Source organism: Scleropages formosus, chromosome 6 (genome assembly GCF_900964775.1).
Source record: "Scleropages formosus chromosome 6, fSclFor1.1, whole genome shotgun sequence".
Classification (NCBI taxonomy): Eukaryota; Metazoa; Chordata; class Actinopteri; order Osteoglossiformes; family Osteoglossidae; genus Scleropages; species Scleropages formosus.
In genome coordinates, this window is record NC_041811.1 from 8552562 (window position 1) to 8573394 (window position 20833).

Below are 20833 nucleotides of genomic sequence, written 5' to 3' on the forward strand. Positions count from 1 at the left end.
AATTATACAGCGGTCCCTTAATTTATTTCCTGGTTACATTCTGTAAAAACATCAAGCATAGCTGCGTTAAATAAAAGTAAGACTTTTATTTTAATATTTTAATTAACTTCAACCTACGTTAAAACAACTTTAAAATCGGTGAAAATTAAAAGGTGACGTCTCCACAAACTTTCACTCAGTGCTGATTGTAGACTGATTCATCCTGCAAACACATGCAACATTTTTTTTTTTTTTTTTTTTAAATTTAACCCACAAGCTGTTAACACCATGAAGTGGAGTTAAACCAAAGCATGTGAAACCCCTGTTCATTTCACGAGCACTCTATTTCCATCTCAGTGGGTAAATATGTCACTCATTTTAGAAAAGTGATGCAATAGAAACGCAATTTGAAAAATAAATAATTGTCTGTATCTATAAAAATGTATAAATCCACCATTCATAATACAAGGAACCAATGTAGTTTTTTCTGACTTAGAAGAAATCTTGGGCAGTGAATATACGTTTAGTGTGTATGCAGTTCGCAGCAATTTCTCCAAACCTTGTTTTTCACTTGTTTATGTTTGTAGGTATTCCTTAGGCGCCGGAATGGAAAAGTAGATTTCTACAGGAACTGGAAGAACTACACAGAAGGTTTCGGAGACCCAGAAGATGAGTTTTGGCTTGGTAAGTTCTCCAGACTTCCCATTCAGCAGTCTGCAGACTTTCATTAGTGGCTCACCGCAAAATCCCTTTCGCACCAGGCCTTGAAAAACTCCACAAGATCACATCCTCCGGCCAGTACGAACTCCGAGTAGATCTCCGTGACCAAGGGGAGTCCGTCTATGCCCTGTATGACAGCTTCAGTGTCCTCGACGCCCGCAGCCGCTACAGAGTCCGAGTGGGAAGATACAGCGGCACTGCTGGTACGCTCTTGTCCACCACTACCTCCTGAGCACGAAGGTGGTAAACACCTACTTGACGTGGTCTCCTAGAAGCTACTGTCCCTTAAGAAGTCATTGAGTCATACCCTATTTTAAGGGGCTAATCTGACACACACACACTGGCTGAAACCACTTGGCCCAAGCGAGGTCACGGCAAACCAGAGCCTAACCCAGCAACACAGGGTGCAAGGCTGGAGGGGGAGGGGACACACCCAGGATGGGACACCAGTCCATCACAAGGCACCCCAAGAGAACTCAAACCCCAGACCCATCAGAGAGCAGGACTAGGCCAAACCCACTGTGCCACCACACCTCCTCATGTGGCTAATCTGATTATATTATTTATGTTTATTCGTTTAGATGATAGTTTTCTCCAAAGCAACTTTCATTGTTCAGATGTCTTCATTTTACAGTAAGAACCCTGCTCAAGGGTTCTACAACAGTAGGTGGGATTTGAACCTGTAGATCCAAAGGCAGCTGCTCCAACCACTATGCTACCATAATTGAAACTATTACTCTTTCATTTCTTGCTATTCCTTTTTATCCAATGGGATTTGACAGTATAACTGTGGATTAGATCAATTTATCCTTGTATTAATCCTAAGGATCTGCTTACCAATTAGCATCACACTGAAGGACACCAACCCATGTCACATTTTCATCCATTTTTCAAATTGACTGTTTCCTACATATTTATATAACTATAATGGCATTGCTGTGCATTTCAAGAGAAACCATATTTTCTGAAGTATCAAAAAAACTGAATTTCCTGTAGATTGCCTGCATAAGGACTTCCATCTTATTGCCTTTAACCACTGTGCCACTGTTGTGCGTATTTCGGTTCCGGTCATCTCTCCTACCTCCTCTTTCAGGTGATTCCATGACGTACCACCACGGCCGTCCTTTCTCCACCTACGACAAAGATAATGATATTGCGGTAACCAACTGTGCCCTGTCCTACAAGGGTGCTTTCTGGTACGAGAACTGCCATCGCGTCAATCTCATGGGAAGATATGGTGATAACAGCCACAGTAAGGTAAGTCAGTGTTATACGAGGATTTTCAGATTTGTGCTTTTGTCCATTTCAGAAAAAAATCTCCTTTTTGTCTTTGTTAGAGTTTTTCAAATACTTGATAGTATTAACATGTTTTTTCAAAGGTGAATTTTTTTTAGTAAGGGGGGCATGGTGGCACAGTGGGCTTGCCCAGGTCCCGTCCTGGGGTTCAAGTCCTGCTTGGGGTGCCTTGTGATGGACTGGCGTCCCATCCGGGGTGTGTCCCCTCCCCCTCCAGCCTTGCACCTTGTGTTTCTGGGTTAGGCTCCAGTTCACTGCAACTCCCCACTCGATACAAGCAGTTTCAGCCGGTGTGTGAGTGTGAGAGTGGATTATTAGCAAACTAACGGCACTAACACTTTGGCCATTCACAGTATTATTTCCACTGAAAAAAATTAAAAAATTGCTTCACACATCCTGGGCTGTGGGTTTGGACTTGGGATTGAATCTGGATCAGTCTGTCTGAGTTCGCATGTTCTGCCCATGTTCCCCCACAGTTCAAAGACATGTGTTTAAGGTGAGCTGGAGACTCTGAACAACCCGTTGTATGTGTGAGGGAATGTATATGAGAGACTGGCACCCAGTCCTAGATGTACACTGCCTCTTGCCCTATGCTTCCAGGGTTGACCTCCACATCCCTCCATTGGACAAATGGTGCTTAATAATGGATTGATAAATAATTTTTTTTGCCTCCTCTTGAACAGGGTGTCAACTGGTACCACTGGAAAGGCCACGAACATTCAATTGAGTTTGCAGAAATGAAGATCAGGCCAGTGAATTTTCGGAACTTAGAAGGCAGAAGGAAGAGATCGTAGACCAGCATTTTCACCACACTAATCTCAGCCGGAAAAATCACTCAAACCCTCCCAACCACCACCACGGCCACCATTGAGAGCACAAATTTGGGCGGCCGATCATTCAATGCTCCACTTCCTCCAAAGCAAAGTCCCTCCAAAAAGACATCATCACCAGTGAAAACTACTGAAGCTGTCATAGACTTGTGCTGTCTGGCATGAGATACCCACAAGCATTGACATATTTGGAAAAAAGAAAATCTCTGGTGCAATATGGTGGTTAAAATTTTTATGACTATACTGTAACAAGACATCTAAAAAGAGGAGCTCAGGAGCTTTACTTCTTAATTCTGATTTTATCATCAAGGTTTGTTTGTTGAATGATTGTCACTCACAGTAACTTTTGTTCCTGTTTTTGAGGGCAAGAAATACATGTTAATTTTTTTTTTTAAATGATTTGCACCAAGAGCTTTTCAAATTGCTTCTTATCGGTTTCAATTCCTTGCTGTTTTTATGCAGTATTCCGCCCCCCCCCAACTCTTAGTGGAAGTTTCTGGAAGGTGCAAAATAAGAAATGAATAAGGTTGTCAACTAATTTTATTTTGCTTGTTTGTATTTCACTGTTAGTCATTCCCAATCTGTCCTCCTTTGTCTCTGCTAAAGTAAAGTTTTGCCTTCAGTGTCTCTGAACTGAACAGGTCATTTGACCCATTGGGGCTGGGTGAACAAAAACAAAGATGTGGAATTTTAATTTTCTACATGCAAAAAAAAAAAAAAAAATCCACCCCACCCTATCCTAAAAAATTTAAAGAAAAAATTTCATGCTGAGATATTTGTATTGTAGTAAGCCAAGGCAGGACCTCCTACTGAATAATATATTAAATTGTCAGAGTACATGTTTTTATGACATTGTTTGAAAATTGTGGATAAATAAGGGACTTTACTTCTATAAATGACTTACAAATGATGGAGATGGTTATGCAAAATGACAGGAATTTCAATTATAACAAAAATCTATCCCAAGACCACCAAGAAGTACTTTTTGTCACTAGAATTCTCCCAAAAACAGTCATTGCCGGTACACTTAATCTACTGAGAAATCTTTGTAAAGATTACCTTTCATCTGATTGTTTCTTGCAACCCTTATTACAATAAAAAACAAACTTTGTTTTAAAATGTTTTCTTTCGTAAGTTCCTAATTTGTGAAACGTGGCTTAAAAGTCATGACACATTTGTGTACCGAATACATATAAAATTTTACAAGACTATAAAATTTAATCTCAATATGCTTGAACTGAGGACTCCACATTTTTTAAAATGTATCATTTTCAAAAATGAGACTGAAACAACAAAACCAGCTGCCATTGTCCTGCACTGACATCCAAAACATGTCAAGTTCACCAGGATGTTATCAGAGTTTCAGAGTAAACTTTGGTTACTCATACCCATACCCTTGTTTTCTTCAAGCATCCGCTGTCGAATAAATCACTTAGAAGGACATATCCACACTATTTCATACTTCATCAGTCAGATAATATGAAATTATTGTCTATTAATAATAATGTCTGCAGCCACACATTTGTGTCTAAAAGGGCCATGTCACTGTGACATTAAATAAATAAAACAAACTTTTCAGTTCAATTCAATTTATTTTTATAGAGCTCTTCTCACGCAGTGACACAGAGTGCTTTAACAAAGGCATAAGGCAAGAAAAACCAAACATCAGTTAAAGAAACATAGAAGACAGCTGACTACTGACTATCATAATATAATGCTTTTATAGAGCTATGCGTAAGCCTACTGGCCACGGAGGAAAGGAACAAAAACTCCCAACTGAAAATCGAGGGAGAAAAAAAAAAAAAATCTCTGGGGGACCAAGGGCGAGTGGTTGCCCACCCCTCCTGGGAATTCTAGACTAAGTAACAATTCTAAGACAGTTAACAAGTGATAATGACATTGTTGCTGTATGGTAGCTTGAATTTTCAGCTCAGCATGGTACAAGATGTCTCGTCCATCATGGTAGATGGTCATCATCTTCAGTCGGCATGGGGGTGCGTCTGCGACCGCCGACCGGCCTCCTCAAGTCTTAGCTCAACAAGAAGAAATAGTTAGTAATTTGCAACTTAAACAAGTAAACTTCATTTGCATTGGTATAGAGGTGGGAAAAACAAACACAGCCAAGTGGAATTACATTTCATTATTTTAAGGTAACTTGCATCCAATGAACAAAGATATCAGCCTGAGATATAAGAATCAATGATGTCTCAAAGGCAAGCCAGAGCAACACCATGTACTGCCTTATAGGTAAAAAGTAGGATTTTATAATCAACTCTAAATGTGACCGGGAGCCAACGCAACAAGCTTTTCTTAATGTTTCAAGATACATGAGCACAGAACAAAATTTTCTTTAAAGGGCCTGCTTTTTAAACAATTCAAAATCATGATGGCTACCCAGAGCAGTAAATCGTAACTGACAGCCAAAGCAGAGTTTTTTATAGTCATACAGCCATCCAATTTCAGTAACAGCTTGCCCTGAGCAGGGTCGCGGTGAACCGGAGCCTATCCCGGAAGCACCGGGTGCAAGGCTGAGAGGTGGAACACCCTGGACGGGACGAGTTTTGTGAGACGTTCATGAAATTGACGTGACGTCGACCAAATGAATGACACATTCATGATCTTATAACACTGCCTGCTACTCTTGAGTGTAGAAGAGGTTCTTTCTCCACAGACCATGTTAGATTTCCGCAAATGTTGCTCATTTCACTGTGCAGAAGTAGATAACCACACTCCTATATTCCTGCTGTAACGATGATGAGGTTTGTATTGTGACGATGAATGGGAGACCTGAGCCGGAAGATCTTCATGGTCATGAACCTCTACCAGCGCTTCTACGTGTCCGTTTCACTAAATGTTGGAAATACTACAGTATATGCTTGAGGTTCATTTAACTTCATTTGAGATCGAAGGACACAAGAGTATGACTTCCTGCACTCCCAGATTCCTGTTATTTATGTTATTATCCATTAGTAAAGCTTACACTTCTGTCCAAAAGAACTTACACTGTACAGTAAGATACATAACAGTATTTACACATCAAATTACATGGGAACTTCATGAAATTCCACAGAAAACTAGACAAGGTGGCAGCCGTATACACACAGCAATACAGTGTCAGAACAAAATCATAAAGATAAACATACTAGAAGAACCACACTGGAAGTAAAACACATTCCGCAAGTAAGAATACACAATAATAAACAAATAAAAGGAAATAAAGAGAAAATAAGAAACAAAAAGGAACAAAGTAGCACAGACTAAGGTAAGTACCAGTTAGCTACACAGATACTGTATAAGCAGACAAGGAAAAGATCATTTCCGTAGATTATATTCTTCTTTTGATTCTCTTGGTGACTTTACTGTGTGGTTTCTTTTAATTAGTTTCCACGATAAATGCCTGCGTCCCTGATTCTCTCGCACAGACCCCAAGTGTCCGCCAGATGGCGCTGTTTCCGCGTTGTTGGGTGACCGGTTATCCCGTTCAGATGACGAAACCACTTTAATATGCTCGTTTATTTAATTCCGCTATTAAATCCATATTTTCTGTTTCCAGACGAGTCGTAAAAAACAACCAAGTAGACGTCGTTTAACGTCAACGGAAAAGTAAGGGTTTTATTGCAATATAAAACCCTTACTTTTCAATATTCGACCCGATTTTGTGTTGAGACTATACTTGTAAATACTTGTCTGAAGACTCAGTGGGCATAACATTAAAATCTGATATTTTCACTGAGAAATTGACTTCTAAAATCATAGAGAGACCCGCGGGGGCGCGTCTCGTGTTTCCTGCTTCCAGAAGAGGACACACCTCAACGCACCTGCTCAACGGCGCCATCATGACTGCAAGGAGAGTCCCAGCACCACCTTGTGGCGGAGCGGGGAAGCGCAGCTCCGCCTGGAGCGCAAAAGCTGTAGGAGAAACGCGCAGTCGAGCAGCGCACGCGGCGGAGGAGCGAAGCTAAGGAGCGGATCGCCACCAACTTTGAGAAATTCCTTCCGATCCCATCTGTGAACCCACGCAGGTACGTGGATAATGGTTTAATATGAACGCTTTACTGGATATGTGTTCTAATTACATTCAATACGACCCCTTCGTAAAGTGTATTATTCTAATTACCGCATGTAATCCAAACACTTAATTGACTGGATTTTCTAATTGCAGTTTAACGCAAACTAGGCTGCACATACTGATTACCATTTAATATAAATACTGTGGACTGCATCCTCTAATTACCGTTTAATCTGCACACTTGGTTGTCACTTAATCTAAAGACTTTATGGACCACATGTTCTAATTGTCGTTTATTCTGATAATTTCGGCTATACTGCGTGTTCAAATTGAAATTACAGTGTATTTAATCTGAACACTTTGTAGACTATGTTTTAATTACACCTGATCTAGACACCTCGTTCACTGTGTTTTTGCAAATATCTACAGCTGGTGAATGTGCCTCTGTGTGAAGTACCTGTGAAGGTGTGTTAGTGATGCTCTTGTGTGTGTGTCATTGCAGCACAAGGAGATCTGCATCCCAACACTTCGGAAGTGCTGCGATTTTTCTCTCGGGTCTCAAGATGCATATGAACACATTATTTAATCAGTGGAGTGAGTAATGCGTCTCTTCCAAGTCTGCTTTTCTTTCCTCATTGGTACCATTTCCTTAAATTCAGTGTCTTTTTGTTTTAAGAAAACTGTTGATTTCTGTCTAGTTTGCGCTAAATTACTTTTTAGACTTGTATGCTCGTACTGCCCAGGTGTGTTGATTTCATTTAACTTGTTCCCCAGCTTATATATATCAGGCATCGATGCCAGAAAGGCAAATGATGTGAAACACAGTGAGGAGTAAAGACAACTTGCTGTTTTCCATAAACTTTATTTGTACAGTTCAAGCCAAGTACCTGGATACTTCAGCAGGAGTGGAGCTTGAACCAACAACCTGTCTGTGTCCTTATCTACTATGCTCTTTCCTGCCCTGTACTGCCTGTATTAAGGTATATGTTGCAGGAGAAAGCAACAAATGATGAAATTAAACATCGTTATAACGGCACAACAGTTTTTATGTTACAGCCTGTGACAGGAAATATTAATCATCAGGGTCATTAGTATGCAGACAACCGCATAAATGGCAAAATCCGCCACAGCTCTGGGCGGCAGATGATTTGCAGCTCGTTTAGGGAGCGATCAGCACCTAAATGCATACATTATATACAGAAAAGGAGAATGTGATGCAGTTGTGTGTGGAGGAGATGGTGCCAGATTTCATGAAGGCGAAATGGGGATTAATTTAGAGCCAAAGGTTTGCTGGTGTGGTTATGGTTTCGCACGTCCCTGAGCTTGAGATCAGGGTGGAAGAGAGAAGTCATCGGTGCCAGAACGGAAAATGATGTCCTACTTCCCTACCTGTTCTGTGCCCACGAGGACATTCTCACCTGGATTGCGAGCCGCGGTATGGCGGCCGGTGTAGGTTTAGATTGCCGTGTGCGAAGGCAGAGGGAAGCGTGGGAGAAGGAGCTGGCCTGTAACCAGTCATTTACATAACTCAAGGGACCAGCAGGGCTTTCAGCCTCGTTTTATTTACTTGTTTAATGCTCCGTTACTGTGTGTCTGTAAAGGAGTGTGATTGATGGCCTCAATGCATGTACTTGGTTCTAGTCAGGAGTCCAAAGTCTTTCTCTTTGGCCCAACTCCTGGTCCACAGTTGAAGAGGAACTCAAGACAATATCCCATTATCCCCGAAGCATTTAAGGAACTGCCAGGTCCAACCCCGAGGAAGGGTCGCAATTGCAAAGCTTAATCGCAGTATTTAACCGCCATTCCTTCGGTAAATAGTGCCCAGCTGTGTCGGTGAGCCAACATGGGAAATACTTTACAAAGTGTTTCAGATAGTAGCGCAGAGATACGATGCTGCAGCTCGCCGATTCGGACACGTGGACTGTAACACGTCGATGCATATAAGATTTTGCAATAATGCGTCTCTATCTAAAACTTCGTCCGTTGTGGGTCGCATGGCACTTTTCTCCAAAGTGTCTGTAAATATTAATGTAATTGTTGCGTGGTACTTGTGCAGGCAAGGAGAAGCCCGTACTTTTATGGTGGGCATCGTCTGGGTATAGTAGGGCATCAGACTTTAAGTGGCCAACCTAACATTTGATGTACAGCATATGAAGAGTCCAGCCCCATACCTTCTCTATTTGTGGCTGCTATAATAATGTCTGGTTAGGCAGAGCCTTTCAATTCAATATCATTTTGAAGTGAGCTGATATTTATTCTATTACATAATCCTGAATCCCTCCCAGCATTCAAAAAGGGTAAATGAGTCCAACACCATCCGCTATGGTTATCTATGCATTTGCTATTTAAATGTTACTTCTATAGGAAGCTATTTGAGGGATGTGAACCAGCGACGTGGTGGTGTCAGAGAATCTTGATAATTCTGTATCTGTCTAAACCTATTTGTCAGTTATTGATTTTCTTTATCTTCTCCATGTTCAGAAAGGCATCCCCCAAATTCATACAATGCAAATTATATGCAGGAAAGCCTTAATTAACCGGTTTAAACGGATGCTAGGCCAAATAACAAATAGTTGTACGGAAATGTTGTATGTGGGGATAAAAGAAACGTAAGTCTGGAATAATTCTGAAAACTATTAATAATATGCTAATCACTAATTGAATATACAGAATGTTCAAGGCATTTAAAAATGATTAAAGTTTCTTTTTGCTCTTGCTTGTAGTTAGGTCGTTTCATTGACTTCATTTTTTTTTCTTCTGTCTAAATCATAAACTCTGAAGCCAGATGCTTATGGTCCTCATATACTGTTAAGCAGTCAATTTTGTTATCTTCGTATCAGTTGGTCTTGTAGCGGCTCAGATTCGTGCACCTTGAAGTAGATGACGTCACGTGGTATGTTGGGCACATGGAATATTCCAGAATGTCAAATCAAGGCTTTTACTGTATTTTAACTCTCCCATTCTAACTCTGTACAAAATCATCTACTAGTACAGATCAGTAGCACAGAGTGGATTTTTTTCAGTCCACAAAGTTGTAGAGTTAGTTGCGTTGCTAATATCCTCACGTTTAACATTTGAAATGACACATCGTTTTCCATCAGCCTGTAAAGGGTTTTGCAGCTCAAAAACCGCCTTGCCACCATAGAAAGAGCTCATGGGCGAGAGGAAGAGTCATTTTATCAGTTACATGACCATATATCAAAAAAAGCAGTGACATCAATACATTCAGAACACGGTGAGGACGGGTATGTGAAAGCACTTGGTTCACCTATGAAGCTTCCAAAAAAATGATATTGTAGAAACCGGCCGGTGGGTGTGAAGTTCCCGCCACGTTATACTCGAAGGGTTAAATGTGTCGGAGACGAGTCTTGAGCCGTACTTAGGGTTGACGTTGGTTGTTGTTGTGAGTTTTAGTAGTTTGGTTAGTTTTACGTGCCAAGTACCTCCCCCTGCACTCACAAGTCTGTTCCTGTTTCGTGTGGGGTTGGGAATTAGGAGTGCGATGGTGGTCACAGGCCATAACCAGTGTAAGGGAGTCCCTCAGAGTGGGGCCTTCTGATGCAGGTCGTCTCTGCAGGGACTCGCTCTCGCACGCTTGGCTGCACGAACCCCAAAGCAGTACGTTGGCGCTGTGCATGCACAGATTTGACTGGGGACTCCGGAATGCCTCCGCACCCACGTTCCGGTCATCCCGGGCAATGACCGTGGGACTGAACATGTGGGTGAACGTGCGCTTCTGCCAAGTCCCGCATGAACAAAAACACTGTTTTGAAATGAAAGACCAGTGAAGAGTGGACAGCTATTCTAAGCATTCAACAGCGAGCAGCGCATGGTCGGAAAGACCAGATCTGCAGCTTTGTCGGCATAAAACGATTGCCCCGACACATCATAGCAGCGATGAGCAAAGGAAAGTGTGAGTACTGACACTTGAGTCTTGTTGCAGCAACAATTCATATATGCCTGGCAAAGTTATATTCAGCGGTTAATTTTTCAGTGTCTTAATCACTGTGGAAATGGGTCAGTAACTTGAACTGCTGAACCCAGAACAAATCAGCATTTTCCACATGCAGTAGTAGGTTTCTGGTTCAAATCCCCCGGTGGGGTGCTGCTACTACACCCACCAAGAAGATACGTAATCTCAGTTGCTTCCTAATTTCTTTAATTCCTAAACAAACAAGTGAAACCACAAAATCGGCAATAAATTTGTGATCTCTCCCAAGCAAATAATGAAATGTTAAATGTGACGTATACAACGTGATTAGGTGTCATGTTACAGGCCGTTTTTTTGTTGCATGGACTTAATGGGTTTAAATGCATTTCTGTGACAAGTGGCCCTTGGAGATGCTTTACACTAGTTACCCTCTTTTTTTAAATTTTCCACATACTATGCATGCACGTAATCTCACCAGCAGAAAGTATGTCACTTGAAAATGTTTAATGGTATGATGGATGTCTGTATTTACTTTCTCATCAGCGCTTTATTAATAATAACCCATAAGCATTTTTTTTTTTTCTTCCCCCCCTGTATTGTGGTACTTGTGCCCCAGGCAGCAGTTTGCCTGCAGAGAGTCACGTTGCTGTGGGCTTGTGGAGGAATGTAATTAAATGGGGTGCTGGGGGCCAGGGGGCCACGGTTGCTCCGCTTTGGACAGCCTGCTCTTCAGCTGGTTACTGTGATTAAGACTCTGCAGTACAGAGAAAAATATCCAGCATGCCTGATTCGGCCTTTAAACCTCATATAGTTGTGTTTGTGCACAAAGTTACTTGCGCTGATTTATCCATTTATATAACTGGGTAATTGTTCTTTCGATTCAGGATAGGTAACCTGAGCAAGCATATTACCACAGAAATGGAATTCAAACCCAGGACCTTCACCAAAAAGACAATAGCTCTAACCACTGTGCCGTCTTCTGGTGTAATATGCACCTGCACTTAAGTACCTTTCTCAGGTATAAAAAAAAGACTTGTAGTTAAGACATTTGGGTCACTAGTCCAGCTCCTCAACCACAATCGCCACTTATTTGCGTTAAGATTTTGCAGTGGTCCAGCAGAAGTCGGTGTCATTGTGCAAGTAATGGATGCATGATGGGGCAGCTGATGGCGTGGTGGTTGGAGCAGCTGCCTTTGGCTCCACAGGTTGCAGTTGTTGCCTTGCGCCCAATGTTTCCAGGATAGGCTCCTGCTCGGGACAAGCAGTTATTGAAATTGGTTGATTGGATGTCTGATTGCAGTGTCCCTATAGTCAAAGGCTTTATTGTGATTCCCCCCCCCCCCCCCGCCTTCCTTCCATCGTTTGCTTGCATGGTACAAACATGTCTCTCAAGCCATGTTTTGCATTCTGCAGTTTGAAATGGGATTCTTTGAATTTTGCTAGAAAATGTGGCTGTGTCCACAGAAAGGGAGAGCAGCCAGCTCTGAGGATGGATGCCTCCCCATCCCAACCCCCCCCCCCCAGGCTGGTTCAAAAGGCCACGGAGCCAAACCCTCCATTCTATTAACTATCATGACTGCCGCGCCAGCGGTTCATTAAGCATGCAGCGCCCTGCTTTATGGGGCCAGCAAAGCAAACTGTTGGTCCTCCCATCATGTTCACTGAACAGTTTGTGGTGGAAACAATAGTCAGCATCTTATTCATACCAGGCTTAATTTTTCACTCCCATTCTGCAGGATCGCTTTCTGTAACACTGAAGAAGACAGCATGTGGGACCACATAAAATAATAATTTTTAAATGTGTGTTAATTATGCATGTATGTGGAAGGTTATTTTTTAAGTGCCCAAATGTGAAAAGAATTATTTAGCTGGAAGTATTGTGGTTTTGGACACAGACTTCTAAAGTGTGAATATTGCAGGTGAAAGTCCTACTAGAGATCATGCTCCAGTACTCTTGAGTAAAGTACCTAAATCAGGATTTGTCCTGTAAATGACTAAGGCATATACGTGACTGCTTGAATTGTAAGCTGCTTTGGGTGAAAGTTTATTTTAAGTGAAATACTGTGTGCGTGCGCAAAATGTATATAGCAGAATGTCGATTTTCCACACTAATTGAGACCAAGGATGGTTTGGTTAATCAAACATAAATGACAATACACTTCTCCCCCCCCCCCCCATATACTGGGTAATTAAACCTATAATTAAAACTTTCTACACAAGGTTATAAACTGTTTTTAGACATGAAGTATTCTTAAATTTTTTTTTTTTTCTCCTCTGTGTAACAGTTGATTTTGGAAATGGTTTCTAAACCAAAATGTTTTGAGAAAACAACGTATATTACATGTATTCTGAACTTACCTAACCCTGTTATACATGGTTCCAAATCATATTATATAATTTATTTTTTAAAAGATGACTGACTTCGGATAATCTTCATTCTAATACAAACTCAGAATGAAGATTTCTGATAAAAATTTCAAACGAATACGGTGTGGAGTTGACACCGACTGTCCCTGCATTCCTTTGTCCAACCCCAGCTCAGATCCCCAGCTTCCCCAGGAGGTGTGAGGTGGACGTGCCTCAGGAGCCCAGTAGTCCCACGCTCCGCGCCGAGTCATCCGACTGCTACGATCAGGGGGACCGGTGGCAGCACCTGCGGACAACGGTCCGCCGCCTCGAGCTCTGGGAGAGCTTCTCTGCTGAGCTCGTGGGAAGCGGCTTCTTCTCCGAGGTCTACAAGGTAGGAGCCCCGTTGGAAGCCGCCTTCTGCAGTCTGAAGGCCAACAGCTTGCTAGAAGAGTTGCTGTGTGGTCCTGTTGGGAGACATTCCTCAATGTTTCTATTTACCTGAGCTTGTTGGATGGTTATCTGCATCCATCACCATTGTGCTGATATCTGGTTTCTGCATCGGTGAGCTCCTCGGGGCTGGCTCTTGTTGCACGCTCCTTGCATCTCACTTCTCTGATGAGCAGAGCAAACAGAAATCGAAAGTACTCGCTGTTTTTCCTTAACGTGCGTAATTTTGAATTGGCACCCGTTTTGATCAAACTGAACCTGTTCTGCATGTACTAGTATGTGGAGAATCCTACCCCCCCTTTTCTACATGTCTGTACACCGGCGTGATCCGGACCCGCCATTCAAAGGAGAGCTCAAGACGTGCTGCCTGAAGTGCTCGCATACCCATCATGCACACCGACATTAACTCTGAGCACGTTAAGGGGCAAAGTTGTGCTTATCAAAAAAAAAAAAAAATTGGGTTGCAGTCTAGCTGTAAGAATTAGAGATTAGAAAGGTCCCCCGGGGCTGCTAATTATAGCGGAAGTACAAAATATCTTAATACAGGAAGTCTTAGAATTTCGCAGAACTTTGCACTGTTAATATGGACCAGAGAAATACTACGTAGAGTGAAGAAATGTATAGCAGGGGATTCTTTTCCTATGAGAAATAATGGAAAAATGAACAGAATGACGGCTTCACTTTATTTGGCAAGTATAAATGCACATTTTGTGATGCCGGTAAACAAAAAGTGGGCTGGTGCTCCGCAGAGGCAGACAACGTGGAATGAAACATCTCAACTGAAATAATTAGCCATTCCTGTATTTGATAAAATTCCATCCATGAAGTTATTCTGGAAATTTAATAAAATATTAGTTGCTGTATTTGGTTGATTTCTCATTGCATTGTCAAATGATTGTATCACTGAATCAAATGCAAGGGGTAAAAATACATTCTCTAGCAAGCATGGAGTACTGTACCGTAAAAAGATGTATATCGGTAACCCCCACAAGTTTCCATATTTTTGGAATAGGAGTTCTGTGTATTTTAAGAGTTCTTTTAAATGTTTAACATTGTGTGTACTGTCACTTTAATTGTGTCATGCTCTCTACTAATTAATATAGTTAGTTTTGTGCATCAGCCCAAGTGGGGTATAGGGCACCAACAATAGTTTGCCAAAGACTTTAACGTAATGGTACCTTTTATTTTTAAAAAAAAAAACACCCAGCATATCAGGTAATGGTGGGTGATGAATTGTAGTGCCTGACCCGTACGTTCCTCCGGCATAGATTTAAAATCCAGGTCAGAGTGTGTGGAGTTTGAGTTTTCTTCCCATGTCTGCAATCTCAAGACTTGTGTAGAAGAAGGTAATGGTTAACCATTTCCTTACCATCTCTTGCCAAATGAGTGATCACCATTACTCGGCTGTGACTCCCTACCCTACTCTTTCAGTTCTGAGTTAAAATGCATCCATCTAGCAATCTTTCTGCAGAGCTTTAGTGTCTGATAGGGTCACGAATAAGGTGCCATGTATCGGCAAAACGACATGTGCAGTATTGTGGGTACAATCTATAATGTGTACCCAAAAAAACTAAGATTCATTGTTTCTGGAATGTGAATTTGCAGTTTTTTCTCCTCTCTCCTTCCCCCTCCCGTTGTAATTTTTACCGGAGCAATTGCGGTTAAATACCTTGCTCACAGGTATTGCAGAAGGAGGTGGAATTTGAACCCGCAACTTTCAAGTCAAAAGGCGGCAGCAGCAGCAGTAACCACAATGGAACCTATTGCCCGCAGCTGACTTGTTGTGCTTACATAAGTGCAGTTTGTATCTTAGAGGAAGATGTGATTGTCCCATGTCCAACTGTCGTCGTCATCCTTTAAAACATTTGTGGCCAACCCTGTAATTTTGCCAATTTAAATTCTACTCAGGAGAGATACCTAATCTAGTTGGGGGAAGTAATTAAGCCCTCTTTCTCATTGACGGTCTCACAGTGGAATCTGCCTTGACCCTTCAAATCCTCAGCCAGGGACGTTTTTTTTTTTTTTTTTAAAATCAAGATTTCCTTTGCAAATTCAAATTGGGTGGTCTTTAGAGGATGGACTTTCTCAAGAACCGGTTCAGCAGCACAATGTCTTGTCCTACTTCTGTACTTCAATATTTACATCTTTAATCCATTATTAGTTCTAAGGACTTTAGGTGTTAGACGTTGCATAAATAGCTCCCATTCTTGTTTAAATGTAATAAGACAACACACTTCTACCGTTGCGAACACGTTCGCGCTGATCTGGAACACTGCATAGATAGGGATCTCTTGATTGGGTAGGGCGGTTCCTACAGCGCCTGCCAAGGCCGCATCAAAGGAGCGATGAGGGGAACGGGTGCATCACAGAGACCGGCTGCCATGAAAGAAAAATGGTCCCTGAAGTGTCACGGCCTTTAGAAAATCAATGCCTTTGGAAAAACGCAGAGGGGCAAAAATACTGGCGTATTGAAGTCTTTTTAATAGGAGATTTTCGCAACTAATTAGGGTTCCTACTGTTGCAGGAAGGCATGGCTCTAGCATCTCATGATGACATGCATTTCATGACTAATGGTGATGCAAAGTTTGTGTGTGTGTGTGTCCTGATCTATTATGCTGGGGAAAAAATACTGTTCTAATGACAAACATTGTTTAGCTTCAGATGCGAATATCGCCCCCTGTTGGTCAGGTTGTACACAAAACATCGCGGAAAGTCATGGTGGTGAAGATCTACAAGACCGACGTGGACCAGGACAGCATCGTGCGGGAGATCAGTCTTCTGCAGAAACTCTCGCATCCCAACATCGTGAGGTGAGCTCCTTTGAAATGTATTCCCAGCCTGTCCTCGCCACCCGCGCCAATGAATAATTTACCGCGTCCGACGCCAGTCCACAGCTGTCATCGTGTGCCCTCATTAAAGTTTCATTTCAGTCTCAGATCTGAGTTGAGGCCAGTTTGACCCCCACCGTCCAGCGACAGAAGAACGCTTCCACACTTCAGTAGTTTTTCCATTTAAAAAAAGAGAAGGAAAAAAAAAAAAACTGCAGCTGCTACTGTAGCAGGTGACCTGATTGCTATTAGATTGAACCCCACTCCCAGTGCTGCTGTAGAACCCTTTAGCAAAATAAATTTCTCTAGTACAACTACCCAACAGGGATGAATGGGTCAAATATTATGAGTGGCTTTGGATAAGTTTCAACTAAGCACTGGCAGCAGGTGGTGAGCTGGATAAAGCTGATGCCATGCAATCAAGGGATGCGAGTTTAAATCTCAGGAGTAAATGACTATCTTAGTTTACAAGCCTTTCCGTTTATTTACTTAGCTTACTCTTTTCTCCAAAGTGACTAAGAGTGATTCATGCTTTTATATGGCTGGGTAATTTTTTACCGTGCGAGTTCCGGGTAAGTACCATAATTAAGTATGCTACGGCAGTAAGCGGGATTCGAACCTGCGACCTTCAGATCTATATGGAGCTGCTCTTAGTGCTGTACTGTTTGTTAGCCTGCTACGTGATTAGGATGGTAATGGTCACTGTGGGAAAAGGTGTCAGATAAATACTAGTTGGAAATAATTGGAAATCTCAAAAATGGGTGAGAGCTATAACATGGTCCAGAACTAAAAGTGATTTAGCAGGGCTGCAGTGCAGCAGGGTGGGGAGTGTCTCAATCCAGCTGTACGCTCTTATCAGATAACATGTACCTGTTCTCTATCTGAAATTAGGTTTCACACCTTTCCTCTCATTTGGCTGTTCCCACTTTGCCGTTTCGGCTTGCGTCACTCAGTTACACTAACGTTCTTATCAGAAGTCATGCAATCTGGTTAAGCACATTAAGAGCTGTTTGCATTCATTTGGCGGAAGCGTTCCTCCAAAATGACTTGCCGCGAACAGCATGAAGTGTGTGGCTCATGCCTTTTCATCCAAGGTGACTTGCAGTGCTAGGTACAATACCTGCAGTGAATCACTGCTCTGTACACCAGTGGAACACACACACACACACACACACACACACACACAATGGGCAATTAATAATCAATTCCCTTGAAACGTGTCTTTTTGATCTGTTGTAGGTATCTTGGCATTTGCGTGAAAGATGATAAGCTCTATCCAATTTTGGAGGTGAGTGTCACTCCTGTGGGTCTGTTTGAACCTACTTGATTGGCTGGAACTTTTTCAAAAAAATATTTAATGCTGCTGATGGAGGTTGGGTGATGGTGGGGTTGGACTGCACTGCTGGCTGCCACTGTCTTCACTTCTAATTCCATCCCACACAGTATGTGAGTGGTGGATGCCTGGAGGAGCTTCTAGCCAGAAAGGATGTTTCCCTCAGCTGGAGGGAAAAGGTGGAGCTGGCCTGTGACATCACCAGGGGAATGATCTACTTGCATTACAAGAATATCTATCACCGAGACCTCAACTCCAAGGTGGGTATGCCGAGCCACCGCTGCACCGAGGCGGAGTGACGGTAAAGATCTGTTTTGAAATGGGTGTCACGTGGTCATACGGCACTTCAAGAGACACGGATGAAAGGGTTTTGGTATTTAGATCTGCTCTGATATTTTGGCAGGAGTTGAGTCTTCATGAGAGGATATAAAGGCTCAGACCCCCTAAATCTGTGAGGTCTGGTTTAGTTACCATAGTTCCCACAGCACAGTCACATGACCTTCAGGCGCAGGGACCGTGGCAGTCCATTGTTCTACTTATGTGTCCTGACACTAGGCAACGACTTCCCACTGAGATAAATAACGACTGGGGAAGGGGGGGCAGATTATGGACATCAACAGAGTATTCTAGAAGATCTTGGGTGTTTGATCTATGCTTTTGTTGGACCCTTTCGGTGCCATCAGGCACTGCCACCTAGCAACCAGGCCGTAAAGCCATCTCAACTGTGAATGGGGTTTCTTTCCTGAGGCCTGCAGTGTGTTTTTATGGAAGTCCTCAGTAGGATGGGTGTGTTACACATAGCCAGCCAAGGGAAGTAGGGGGAAAACTACGTACGCAGAAATCAAACCTTCTCTCCACTACAAATCCAAGTTGTGCCAGAGCTGATGTAAGAGGCTATATGAGGGTTTGGCAATGGAGCACAGTAAGACCCACACCCCGGAGTAATTATTGTAATAACAGGCTACTGAATGGAGTCTGGAGACAGCGGTTTGCCCATTTAATGCAGAACACATGGCTCTGTTCTTGGACCCATATCGTTTTTGGGTGGGATGACTTCTCCCTGTAATCGAGTAAGAGTTTCTTACGCTTTGCAGCTGATGACAGAGTAGTAAAGCTGAAGCTGTGGTTGAGCTCTTACTGCTTGTGCAGATGAAAAACAGGTCCTCACTGGATCGTTACCACAATGGGCAGGTCGCACGAGAAAGATGTTGTTTTGAACAGGAGTGTAAGTCTCAACGGGCATCTGGAAGGACCAGTCTCCTAAAGCTGCTCTGGCTGCTCTCCTAAAGCTGCTTTTCCTCTACAAAGTTTGTTTGTTTAATCACTCTTTTTGCCTTCGGTTTAAAAATCGTTCATCCATGATGTTTTCTCCGTCCCTTTTTTATCTCGGGGGGGGATAATTATCCTGCAAGTACTATAAAAGAACCTATTTAACTTCGGAATAATGAAATATGATGTCATCTGTTTCCACAGTCTGCTGGTTTTCAATGTTATCCATGAAAGTGCAAAGTACAGTAAAAGCAGACTTTTAAGCTGCACAATAGTGCCTGCTTGTGGCTGTATTACAGTATGTCCACAATTTCATGTCTTCAATGAAGGAGGCAAAGGACCAGTGAGTCTTGTTCAGTATATCCACTATGTGCCATGGAAAGTCAAGTAATTTCTCAAATATCTTCAAGGAGAAATATAAGGCAAATAATGAAACGGAAGCGGAATGATTGCTGTGTGTGTGTTCCTCCAACGGGCCCGCTTAATCTTCTCCTGCATAGAACTGCCTGATCAGAGTGACGGCGCGCGGACGCGAGGCTGTGGTAACCGACTTCGGCCTGGCCAGGGAGGTGGGGGAGCTTATGGCCAAGGACCCAGGGAGGAAACTGTCCTTGGTGGGTTCTGCCTTCTGGATGGCCCCCGAGATGCTGAGAGGAGAGCCATATGATCGCAAGGTACTAAACTTGAGAGCCTTAAATGTGGTCTTAGCTCTTTAGCCTTTGTGGTCTTACTTTTCTTTTTATTTATTTCTATGCCTGAATATTTTATTTGTAGAATAAGCAGTGGCACTAAACAGCAACACACATGCACATTGTCTGAACCGCTTGTCCCAAGCGAGGTCACGGGGAGCCGGCGCTTAACCCGGCAACACAGGGCGCAGGGCTAGAGGGGGAGGGGACACACCCAGGATGGGATGCCAGTCCATCGCAAGGCACCCCAAGCAGGACTTGAACCCCAGACCCACCAGAAAGCAGGACCCAATAAAACCCGCTGTGCTACCGTGCCCCTCATAAACAGCAACAGTAAACTGGAAATAGAGTTCATAGGCTAAAAAGTGCAATTATATTTGCTGAAATATAACAATTTGGAAAGCACAAGACCACTGTAGATATCAGCTGAAAGTATAAAATACTTCTGTATGAGCTGGACACCGATAGGAATCCATCCAACCTTTTTCAGTAATCACTTGGTCCAGAGCCTGTCCTGGAGGCAAAGGGTATAAGGCAGGATACACCCTGGACAGGATGCAAGACCGTCTTAGGGCAAACGTGCACATGCGTGCTATTGGCAGCTCTGAGCCACATATACACCTTAAAATACATGTTTTTGGGCTGTGGGAGGAAATGCACACAGGCACTGGAAGAACATGAAAACTTCACTTAAACTGAACTGGATACAAAGCCTTGTCCAAATCCACAGCCTAGGAGCTGTGAGGCACCAGCGCTACCTTCTGTGCCACCTCATCACCCTTACTGAAGGGAATGTTCCAATAATAACCTGGATTTCAAATGAGACCAATGACTTCAGTTTATCTGTACTGAGTTAAACCAATTGATTTAAGTGACTTGTAATGTACATTTTGACCTCTATGCAGGTGGACGTTTTCTCGTTTGGCATAGTGCTTTGTGAGATCTTGGGCAGAATCCCAGCCGATCCTGAAGTCCTTCCCAGAACACAGGTAATGCCACTGGGTGGGGTAGTGGTTCACCTATGGAAACTGTGCATCGAAGGCTCCAAGCTGAAATATGACTGAGTAGATGAACACGAACACACACATGCATATATATCATCTGAAACCGCTTGTCCCATGCGGGGTCGCAGGGAGCCAGAGCCTAACCCGGC

General features: G+C 42.8%; 2 protein-coding genes across 3 annotated transcripts in view; both read left to right on the forward strand.

The window, feature by feature from the left end:
* The window catches only part of LOC108922696 (tenascin-like), a 49846-nt gene extending 46519 nt beyond the window's left edge, over nt 1-3327 (forward strand). For both annotated transcript variants that reach the window (XM_018732992.2, XM_018732991.2), the window contains 4 exons: nt 567-663; nt 741-902; nt 1793-1956; nt 2679-3327. In XM_018732992.2, coding sequence (XP_018588508.2) covers nt 567-663; nt 741-902; nt 1793-1956; nt 2679-2789 — 534 coding nt within the window. In that variant the 3' untranslated portion in view covers nt 2790-3327. The remainder of the gene's footprint in view (nt 1-566; nt 664-740; nt 903-1792; nt 1957-2678) is intronic.
* A 3421-nt stretch (nt 3328-6748) lies between these two features.
* Nucleotides 6749-20827, forward strand: LOC108922645 (dual specificity testis-specific protein kinase 1-like). The gene is made up of 9 exons (XM_018732879.2): nt 6749-6847; nt 7337-7428; nt 13303-13505; nt 16250-16371; nt 17629-17677; nt 17833-17982; nt 19492-19665; nt 20586-20669; nt 20813-20827. Exons 2-9 carry the CDS (start codon nt 7398-7400, stop codon nt 20825-20827), a joined length of 828 nt encoding a protein of 275 aa, XP_018588395.1. The 5' UTR covers nt 6749-6847; nt 7337-7397.
* The last annotated feature ends 6 nt before the right edge of the window (nt 20828-20833 follow it).